Source organism: Epinephelus moara, chromosome 2 (genome assembly GCF_006386435.1).
Source record: "Epinephelus moara isolate mb chromosome 2, YSFRI_EMoa_1.0, whole genome shotgun sequence".
NCBI lineage: Eukaryota > Metazoa > Chordata > Actinopteri > Perciformes > Serranidae > Epinephelus > Epinephelus moara.
The window spans coordinates 27,574,325-27,586,109 of NC_065507.1; the positions used below are offsets into that span (position 1 = coordinate 27,574,325).

The window sequence follows — 11,785 nt, forward strand, 5'->3', positions numbered from 1 at the left end:
TTGAAGCCTCTCTAAGTAGTTTTTGTTTTCAAGAGAAAGACAAAAAGGAGAAACATTAATTTAATGGGAATTAAAGTGAGAGGGTGATTGTGCCTGCGCGAGGACTGTGTGCTAAAAATGACCATGGGAAGGCTGTAGGCAGAATACAGATGAGTCTTAGACCTTAAATTTATGTTTACTGTCACTCTCGTCCCCTCTCTGCATGTGTTTCTGAAAGGAACTGTAGGGTGCATGCAGAACAGAAAGCTGTGGTGCTTCATAGAAAATGGAGAATCACTCTTGCATTCAATACAATAGATTTCTCTGCGGGTCACTGTGTGGAATGATATTTTCACCATATTATGTATGGTCTGTGTTGGGTTGTTGGCCAAGACATATCACTTAGTCATCTCCTCATGCTTTCACTGACGTAGCCATCTTAGCTGATGTTATCCCAGTTTGGCAGAACACACCAAGAAAGCAGCCAAGAGAGAATCAGTGGTTTTTGTTTCTCATGGAGTCTGTAATTTTTTGAAAAAGTTTTTTTTTTATATTATGCTGCTATTTCGGGTTGGAATACATTACATAGCATCAGTGTGTGTATAAAGTGGGAAAAAGATGGCAATAAAAAGAGCACAGCATAAATATACCGATAAGAGTGTTTGCATAGGGAACAGATGGAGCCTGAAAGACCTGGAGCAGTCGTGATGATCACAGGACGTCACTGAGAAGAGATGAAGATGAAAACTACAGTGGAAAATAAGAGCCGGCTGTGCTCCAGGAATTCCTCTCTGTCACCGAGGTTTCCATCAATTTTGCCTCTGTTGGAAGTGTTTACAGTCGCCCGTGGCTTGTGGAGAAATGAATGTAGGAAAATAGAGAGGGGGAAATAAAAGAAATGCAATGGGAGGGGAGTGTAGCAGCGAAGAGGCCGGGGAGAATGGATGGTTAGAGAAGCTGAGGAGAGCAAAAAGAGGGAATAAAGGAATAATGGAGAGCAAAGGGGGAGAGGTTATAAACCCAGAGACACATTTGAGGAACCGACAAATAGATGGAGATGAAAGGGTGGTTGCTGTCGCGCTCAACTCTGAGTGGTCCATTCATCATTCATTCATCTTCTAACCGCTTCATCCTCTTGAGGGTCGCGGGGGGGGGCTGGAGCCTATCCCTGCTGACATCGGGCGAGAGGCAGGGTACACCCTGGACAGGTCGCCAGACTATCGCAGGGCTGACACATAGAGACAAACAACCATTCACGCTCACATTCACACCTATGGACAATTTAGAGTTATCAATTAACCTAGTCCCCAGTCAGCATGTCTTTGGACTGTGGGAGGAAGCCGGAGTGCCCGGAGAAAACCCACGCTGACACGGGGAGAACATGCAAACTCCGCACAGAAGGGCTCCCACACCCGGGATCGAACCGGCAACCCTCTCGCTGTGAGGCGACAGTGCTAACCACCACACCACCGTGCCGCCCTCTGAGTGGTCCAGCTGCACCATTATGGTTTTCTTTTCACCTTTTACTATGAACCACTAACAATACATCATAAGCAATGCATGCCCCCAGGGATGATGCCATGGGGCCCAAAAAGATTATTTCCCATAGATTTACACTGTGAAAGAGACATCTGCAAATCAGTGGATACATGTTCTTTTAATTTACAACTCTGACGAAATGACAATAACATTTCCAAAGTCTAGAACAGGTACACAATTACGTCATATTTATGGGGCTAAACCAGATGTTAGCTGCTGAACCGCGCTTGGCCACCTTAAGTCTCAAGTGTGCTTGCTCTATGGGCCCCACAATGCAGAAGATCCAGGTAATTTCATACCACCAGTATTTAGTTTTTAGCCACCCAAAAAGAATCAATATACTAAGTTTAAGTGTACACTACAGTCCTTTCTGACAGGGAACTTCAGCCGTTAACTCAAAGCCACCAGACTCCACCGACAGAAACAGTCATTTTACTTCACAGAATATGAGAGTTGCTGGTCTACCATTGCCTTGATCAGTTAGTGTGTAAATTAAAGTATTGAAAACACTCCAAATATTGTACACACTGATATTGATTTTTTTAAAGGAGGCTAAAATATGTTTTGCAGCAGCCCCTGTCAACAGCATTACATTACTGAGTTTCATGCCAGTAGATTTGGTTTATCAAAGACACCAGCAAAGCAACACAGTACGTACAATTAGCACAGCAGAAACGTCAGATTGGTCGAACCACCATGTTCAACTATATGTCTGCTATATTAATGGTCAATTTTTCATACTTCGCAACTGAAATCACTTGCCACTTGTCTACCTACAAGTGATTGTTGCTGATAGAGTGACATAACAATGATTCGGTCTATCATGTCCTTTCTCTAATTACTGTTATAGTTTCCGCACATCACACTCGTAACTTCACTGATGTTGGTTCACTCTGACTGCTATCATCACATCATTGTCAGCAGCAGGCAGCTGTGTTTGGCTAAATAGCTCTATAAACCCACTGAACCCAACCTGTCCTGCACCAAACAATAGATAGACAGAGTTAGTGCTTACCAGGGGAACATGGAGGGTTTAGCAGCTTTAGAGACAGATACTGATGAAGACCTAAAACAGAGCTGGCAGGAGAGCAAATATTGGTCTTACTGGTGAGAAGCACAACTCCAAAAGAATACCAATGGTTATCCATGTCTGCAGGATGTGTAAATAAGCATCTGTTCCTAGTGTCACCTTTATGAGGTAATAATATGTCAATGGTGTGTTTACAGCTTGTTGTGCTGCCTCCAAGTGCCCAAAAATTCAATCAGTGAAGGTTTAAAATATTGTGACAACACATTGGACGTGAAGAGTGGGATTTTTGCAGTTAAAAAGACAAAACTGGTATATTTCTCTTGCGGAGAAACTATGTTATATCATTTCTAAATTTCCCTCAAGTATACCTGTGTCAATGAGTGCCCCTGTGGGTTAGATGTCAGTGATGAACCCCAACATCCAGTTCAGATCCGCCCCCAAACTTTTATTGCATCTTTCCCTCCCTCATCTCCTGTCACCTCCCCACCAGCACTATCTAATAAAAGCATGACAAACACAAAACATAAATTTGCAAGGCATATCTGACATTTCTTTAATGCAGTATTATTTACTGGCTGGCATATTCATTGACACTGAGACACTGATGTATCTATCTGACTTGTTGAGAACACAAGTATATCACATGAGACTGTTAATATTCCACTTTCTTCACCTTATTAAAGGATATACACCTCCGTATTCCCATATGACCTCCGCCAGTTTTGTTGCTGCAGCTATTGTTGGAGCTGCTTTGAGATCCGTTTCGCTCAGCTAAATTTATGTCTTTAATATTCCTGTGCCCCCACGAGTGTAGGATGTAAACAAAAAACCAAAGAACCGCGGCAGGCAGTTGCACAGCAGCACTGTGTTTGGGAGTGTTTCTATTTTGGGTAAGTTTGACAGAAGGAGAATGCAATTACCATTACATAGCCAGTTCCAGCAAAAGTATTGTGTACTGGATCCAGCAGACCAGTATTTTCCTTTGATGTCAGGGAGTCTTGAGTGGAACAAGACATCACAGAGTTGAATTCAGGGTCTGATAATAGGTTTTCTGAAAAACAAATCTATGTGATATTACCAGTGTTTGCACACAAGCTTTGCCATTTCAATAGTGTGATTGAAAAGGAAAGCACCTGCTGTATGAGACACAGCTTCACATTGATTATATTACAGTAGGAGCATCTAATCTTTGCCGCCCCTTCTATTTTGTGGAGAAGATTGGCTGGCATGCTCATACTGACTTATACAACAATAAAGACAGACGGTCACATTGGGTGTCAGACTTAACATGCTGAGGGAACATACAGTTTTACAGGACAGACATTGTATGACTACGTAATGATGTCTCGGTTCAGCGCCTCTCACTACGGGTAGACACCAGATTCACACCCCTGCAGACACCATATGCATCACAAATAATCCATTTAAGGTAACATATCCCCAGTCGTCTATGGCAGGGCTGTTTTTTAATGGGCACTGAGTATGTTTAACTTCTTATGTGTGTACCAGCTCCAACACCAGACACCCTGTCAGTAATGGACAAATGGGAGAAGGCCCTCATTTTTTGTGAGTTGACTTCTCTGATGCAAGAGCCAAGACATTTACAGTAACTGACGTCAGCGGGAGCAGCGAACTACCAGCCTCATAAACCTCCTGTCTTGTGCAATCCAAAACTCTCTTTAGTCACCTTGCTGTGAGAGTTGTTATTTAATTTTCCTTTACACAAACATTACACTGTTGATATGAACCTGTGTGCAGACAGTAGCCTATTTAGTAGTAGGCACAAAGGAACATTCATTTGGAGTCATACTGAAAGATTTATTATTCCTCTAAACAGGTCATCAGTGATTCAAATATGAGGGATGCATGCCACAGACCTCATGCTGTGCAAAAAGGGATAATGAAGGTCACACAAAGCTCAGTTAGCCAAAACGATACAACAAACCTACAAGCGACTGCCAGGAGGTATCTCCCTACTGTGGCTCTGCAACAAAACACTGTCAAAGGGAACATTGCAACAACTTTGGAAGACACCCACTTGATATGTTCAACTCTTTCAGCACACAAATGGCATGTGAGTGGTGTGTTGGAGAACAAGGCTGGCACGATTCTTTATTCTGAATAAAAGGATCAGTTTGTTGTTGATTTGTGTCATGATCATGTGTCTCTGTTTGTTTTCTGTTTCATCCTGAAGCTCCATTTATCATGTGTCGTGTCTTGTTTTACTTCCTGTCTTTGTGTGATTGTTTACCCCACCGGGATGAGTGTCACCTTCCCTGCTGTCACCTGTCCCTGGTTTGTTTTCTGGAGCCAGCTTTTCCCATTAAAGCTCGCTTTTTGTTCATCGAACCTTGATGTCTGGAGTCCTGCATTTGTGTCCTCTGTTGAACTGAAACCTGACAATTTGGGGATTTGCTAACCAAAAAAATACAGTAGAATATCACTCGACTTGTGTGTTGAATGTTTTTTCAAAGCCTTTCATTTCAACAGATGGGGCAGCTCTTCAGACTTTGTTCAAGAAAAACTGTTATTTCCCTTGTGACAGGAACTGGTACTGTTCTGGAGCTCTGCAATGAATCTGACTTTGTACTGCTGCTGCAGGGGAGCACTTCACAGGTCGTTACTGGTTTTCGTGAGCGGCCTGCTGATGGGATGTGTGGGGGGTGTCACATATTCACAGTTCACCAACTTCTTTAGTAACTACCACATGACTTAGCACAGCATCCCTGCAGGAGCGGTTTCTTTCATCTCTGCAAGACCAGACTACACTCCCACTGAAATGCAGTGATTAAAAGCATCCACTCCAGTGTGTCAAACCTCAGAGCTGACCTTTTACGATGAGAGCCAGTCCATTTAGTGAGTAAACAAAACGCAAAACAAGTGGCATGCTATCAGCACAGGACGAACAAAGGAGCTGTAAAGCACAGTTTGTATTGAATTCATGTTATTATCATTGATCTTGCTCTGTGTGGCTCAACTGTTTCTTTGCTGCCTTCCAGTTTTTATCACCTGTTGAATTTTGTAATAGGAAAGCAAAAGTTAAAAAAAAAAAAAAAGAAACTAATATGAATCTTTATTTACATATGTTAATAGGTGGCAGCACAACTTAAACTTCACATACTGCGTCAGAACCATAATGGTGAGTGACAAAAGGCTATGACACATAAATGTCAATTTACTCCTGACAACTAAGATCAAATTTTCCCTTACATGAAACCCCCCTCGCTGTGGGAGTTTCCACTCTTCCATTAAAAATCACTCATCTACATAAATCAGATTGATGATCTTCAAAGGCAACAACCAAAATCTTTTTATTATGTCTGAAAAACAACATGCTGCTAAACCCCTGGGTGATATGTTATTCTGTTACTGTGGTTGGATAATCACACCAGAGACTCTGATAAATGAATCTAATCAAATTAGTTTCTCACAGGAAGAATTTAGCAGGAGAATCACTTGATTTAAAGCCTGTGTTGAGGACTAATATGAAAACCTGGTGAAATATGATATCCCTCCTACCAGCACTGTTTGTCATAAATATTTCTGCCACTCTGTAAAGGGCATAGCATCTGTGTATTTCATTGTTTCGAATGATTCTATGTACGTTCTTTAACTTACTGAGTTATGGAGAAGCTGATTCTCTAAGATCAAGAAATCTGGGGCTGAGGCACAAATAAAGAACAGCAGTTGCCATGTTAGTCCTTAGGATCTTGAAGTGAGAGTATCGAGGAAGGGTATACATACGACCAGAACAAAAAGAAATCTCTTAAATCAAAGGAAGTTCTGTTCATTGAGCACGGAGGAAAATATTCCCGTATTTACTTACTGTGCCTCATTAACTCTGAGGAACAGATTGGACAAGACGAGAGAGCAAAAGCATCAACACGTATCTGTGCTCAACCCATTTGTAGTCTTGTCAGGTTTTGTATGAAATTTCACGGTAGCCTGAAACAGAAGTGAAATAGAACCTCTTTGCTTGGAAAGAGTGACTTTTATTTAAAGTGATGCTTAAGATGTGCATAAATACACTGTGACGCAGTGAGAGAGCAGAGGACAGGGGACAGACATGTTTTGAGCTCAGTGCTCTTTTCAGGCATCACTAAGCACAGAGAAGGAGCACTGAGCCTCCCATATCTGCATGTTAGATCTAAGCCAACATTATGTTTATCTTCTGCTCACCATGTGTTTCTGCTTATTTATGCTCATCTAAAGCCTCAACCACAAAATGTTCACCCCCCCGAGCGAGGACCATCCAATCTTTTTCACTTTAGATTACTCTCTGAACATGTGGAGATATTTTTCCCAGTGGCTGGTGGACCGAGCCATCGCTAAAATGCCTGTAAGTATTAGATACAAACATTATGTTAGGAGGCCAGAAGCACATCTCCAGTGGGAAGCCCATTTCGCTCTGTTTCTGCTGGATATGCTGCCTCCAGAAAGGAAATAGGCTTGTTCCCCCTGGACAAAAACCCCTACTAACATCTGCTAACATCTGCTAACATCTGGCATTTGTATTTGATGGGAAAGGCCACAATCCACATTCACTCCTGGGACACATGACTCTGCATTTTAGCCCCTTTGGCGGTGCGATATGCCACAAAATACTGTCCATCTCTGTCCAACCAGCTCTTGGACATTGCTAAAAATTTAGTCTGCATTGAGTTTGAGAAAGAGACAAAATAAGAACCCTGAGAGATATAAAAAAAGAAGTAACCACCGTACCATTTTCACTTGCCTCCATGCTGCTTTCTGCTGTTTACTAACCTGTTTTCTGGTTAAAAACTGGTATACACACGCTAATTTTGTTAGAATAGGGGTACAACACCATGTCATGTTTTCTATGGATACTGGCTCAACTTTCGTCACAATGCAGCGCAACAACATCCGAAAATGCACTGTTAGACAGTCAAATACATGTAAATGTCCCTAACTTTGATTGTAGCATTGTGTTATTTCCTACTTTAGTTTGCAAGAAACAAGTCATATTGCGAACGTGATGTTGTAAAATCCTCAGAGAATAATAACTGTTTTTTTATTTGCAGGGTCTTCAACTTGCTCTTGTTTGGAATGCATTTTCTCACTGACACCCTGCAGTCGTAAACACACACAGCCTCTTGCAGTGTTTATCTAGAGGGCTATTTTTGGCCGGCATGCAGTTTGAAGTCAGCAGTTATTTTCTTGTCCCCATTACACCTGGACAAGATGAAATCAGGGCCGTTTATTTGGACTCTGTCTGCCCCCTATAGGTCAAATATGACTTAACGCAGCTTTAAATAGAAGCTACAATTCATCTACAGTCTAACAACCATTATCATCATTCAGTGACTCATGAGTTTGATTCTAAATTTGCAAGTGTGTGTGTACGTGCATGTGTGTGTGTGTGTGTGTGTGTGTGTGTGTGTGTACCATGAGACTGGTCCTCCATGTGTCCCAGAGTTTCAATCTGCTCCACCAGGTCATTTGAGTTCCACTGACTCATGCCCAGCAGAATGGCGCTCTTCCCCTCCATAACATCTGCTGGGACACACACACACACACACACACACACACGCACACAAAGACGAGTAAGACAGTGCAGCACAGACAAAATCCCATTCCTGTCTCTGCATATCAATAACATGGAAACTCAGTGGGCCTCATTCACCAAGTATCTTCCTATTTTTTTTCCCTAAATTTGTTCATGAGAAAGGTCCTCGGATAAGTCTCCGACAGAACTGTTCTCACCTGTGGCCTTATACTGATGAATCCTATTGTCCTTGTTAATTGAAAGCGCCTGCCAGTTGATTCCAGTTAGCATAGGTTAACGTCCCGCCAATCCCCATAAAAGGGTATGAGACCCTAGGGCCGTGTGTACACACAGAAATTGAAAAGAAAAGTTGAGAGAATTAGGTCAAAAATGCCCCAATTAAAGACCAAAGAAGGTGAAGCACCATACTCCAAACATAAAAAAAAAAAAAACTTCAATCATGCCAAAGTGGAGGTACCTCTGCAGGAAGTGAAGGCAGAACAAGCTGTCATATTGAATAGCGTCAGTAGTGGATATAAAATAACATGCTGTGGATGCTGTTCCCAAAGAAGGGCACACAACTGATGAAGTAAAAGAAAAAAAGGTTTGATCTTAAATCTGAAGCCATAAATATATATATATATATATATAATGCCACACACAGAAGAGAGTTCCTGACCACCGGAGGGGGACAGGCTTGCCCTCGTCACTCTCTGCAAATAGATCTACACGTGCCAAGAAGATTCGTTCCCTCCTTGGAGCACAGTCTGGAACATCTTGCAATAACAGTAAATATGACATTGTGTGAGTAGGCCTAAGTTGAAGATATAGGCCTACTTTGGGCCTATAAATAGCGTGATCGATCACTAATTGGATGCCATGGTTACCAATTAACATTACTGATGTGAACTGAAGAGTTAGTGCGGAGTCTATTTATTTTGAAAGAACATAATGCTTCTTGAAATAATGAATATAGTCATCAAAAATATTAAAAATGAGAGGAAATATTATTATAATTTAATTAATATACTATTATACTACTGTACATGTCGGCACTTAAATGTGCACAAGTGTGCTCTTGAGTGTATGCAGATCCTGTGCCAAATAAGAAAACACTGGTGAATGTTAGAATCTTTGTGAAAATGGGTTTTAAGAAGAATCCTTTTTTAAGAACGGGTGGTGAATGAGGCCCGCTGTTCTTGAAATTGAACTGATCAAAGCTACACAGGTGTTCTCATTTATTTTGCCAGACTTAAAGGGATAGTGCACCCAAAAATGAAAATTCAGCCATTATCTACTCACCCATATGCCGAGGGAGGCTCAGGTGAAGTTTTAGAGTCCTCACAACATTTGCAGAGATCCCAGGGGAGAGTGGGTAGCAGCACAACTCCACCTAATGGAGGCTTATGGCGCCCCAGATTCAAACGTCCAAAAACACATAATTGAAAGCACAAAATATCTCCATACTGCTCGTCCGTAGTGATCCAAATGTCCTGAAGCCCCGACATAAAAAGTTGTTCGGAAAAAACGTCATTTGAACTCTTTTTCTGGCCTAATTGTAGCCTGCAGCTCTAACTGCCTCTGTGTACACCACGCTCACCTGTGCGCGCTCGAGACCAGCGAAAGCACGTAAAAACACATGAACGCGGTGCCCATGTCTCACGGTCTTGCGCAAGCACACACACAAGATATTTTGTGGTTTCAATTATGTGTTTTTGGACGTTTGAATCTGGGGCGCCGTAAGCCTCCATTAGGTGGAGTTGTGTTGCTACCCCCTCTCCCCTTGGATCTCCGGAAGTGTTGTGAGGACTCTAAAACTTCACTTGAGCCTCCATCGGCATGAGGGTGAGTAGATAATGGCTGAATTTTCATTTTTGGGTGCACTATCCCTTTAACATCTTCTCAAATGCCTGATGTCTACCTCACTCTCATGTTAGTTTTGTGGCACCTGTTGGGACCTTTACCAGATGGTGCACCTCAGAACTGGACTAACACAGTTCTGATTTGTGCCAGTTGGGCCTGGTTTCCACTCCATTTAAATCTGGCTTATCAAACACGCTGCTTGTGCCAACCTGAATAAACAGCTTAATGTGCAGCAAGTATACAAAACAACAACCACATGACGTCCAACAACATGGCAACCAACAGAGTCTGGTAACCACAAATCTTGTCATTGCTGAACACAAATGAAAAAGCTATTGTGCTGCCTAGTAAGCTCGTCAAAGATAAAATGTGACTTTGGCCCGGCTGATGTGAACACAGATTAATTACACCCTAAAGACAGTGGTGTAACATGTTTAAGATGCCTACCAGATATTTATTTGTATTCTGTGCGTTATGACACCCTCAGCCACACTACTGGCTGCTGTTTGACGATTAGCTTATAAAGATTCAGTGTCATATGTGCTGCATCATGTGCTCCCTGCGCTGCATTTAAAAGTATCCTGTGGAGTTTCCTTGTAAACAAACGCTGTTGTGTTTACATTCACTGTTCCTTGCAAAAACGCAGCAGGTGTAACCCTGAGACCAGACAAAGCTTGTTTATTTATTAAATATAATGAAACCTGCAGTCTTTCTGTCCATGTTTACGTCGGCTGACAATCTATTTCTTCCCACAGTGATACATTCATTGGCGCTTTACTGCCATCGGCTATGGAGTGTGAAACCACGTGTCCTCGTACATGTGATAGTAGAGCATGAGACACAAGCAAAACAAGACCTCATCAAAACATTGTTTCCTCAGGCCACTAGTGGTTGAAAAACCCACACCACTAAAACAGAGTTATTGTCACAGCTCTGGCCATCTGCACTGTAATTGCTGATATCTCTGAACTTGGTAACATTGCTAAAACAAACATTCTTCAGGGCAATAAACATGAACTGAATGTACAAACAGGTTGTAAACAAAACCCCAGGGTTGTCAAATATATTTGGGAGAGAAAGAGAGGGTAAAATCATTGCCAAGACCATCCACCTCAGTTCACAGCCCAACTGCCTCATTCAAATCTGACCCATCGTGCTTGCCATAGTTGTAAACTTTTTTTTATTTCCAAATAAAGTGGTAGACAATGTGTCTAGACTGCCAGCTTGTTTACAACCTGTATGACTGTCTGACTCCTTGTTGGGCCTATTTCATCACATCCTCACTCCCAACACATCAAATACTGATGTTTGGTCAGTGGCCCTACATATTAAACTATGACATTCAAGGAACCCCTACAATGCCAGTTTTGGACACTTAGAGATGGCAAATCTTTTTAAAATAAACCTAAATGTAGATTAAAAAAGAAGGGCCTGTGTCCACATAGCGTACTTCTTCAGCAGATAAGCAGTGGCAGGGAAATGGGGAGTGATTCATCCCAGCTCTAGATGTGCTCTGCAAGAGTATGTTTCTATGACAACAATATCTTCGCATTAACTTTAGCTAGGTAGCTAATGTAATGTAACATTACACAGTCAACATCTAGCTTACAAAGTGAAGGGTGATAAAAGCTCAACAGTAACATTCAGTCTGCTCCCAAAAAATAAGCTTTTTTGTCTTTGTTGTGACAGACCATAGTCTAGCCCTTACAGACGGTTTTAAATTCCATCCATTCACCCAGTAAGGACTCATTGCGTCCTTGTGATGGTTGAAGTCATAACTTTTTAATGGTTTTATCTTTTAAGATTATTATTTTTTTGTTATGTTATTTAACTTCTCTCCCACCATGATTGTTATAATTCAAACAATA

The 11,785-nt window shown here is 41.7% G+C and overlaps 1 protein-coding gene across 4 annotated transcripts in view; it reads right to left on the minus strand.

Moving 5' to 3' along the window:
• Window positions 1-11,785, minus strand: part of pitpnm3 (PITPNM family member 3) — a 129,329-nt gene that overhangs the window by 68,819 nt on the left and 48,725 nt on the right. For 3 of the 4 annotated variants that reach the window (XM_050060243.1, XM_050060236.1, XM_050060250.1), the window contains exon 4: window positions 7,955-8,065. In XM_050060243.1, coding sequence (XP_049916200.1) covers window positions 7,955-8,065 — 111 coding nt within the window. The remainder of the gene's footprint in view (window positions 1-7,954; window positions 8,066-11,785) is intronic. The other variant, XM_050060258.1, reaches the window with a different exon arrangement.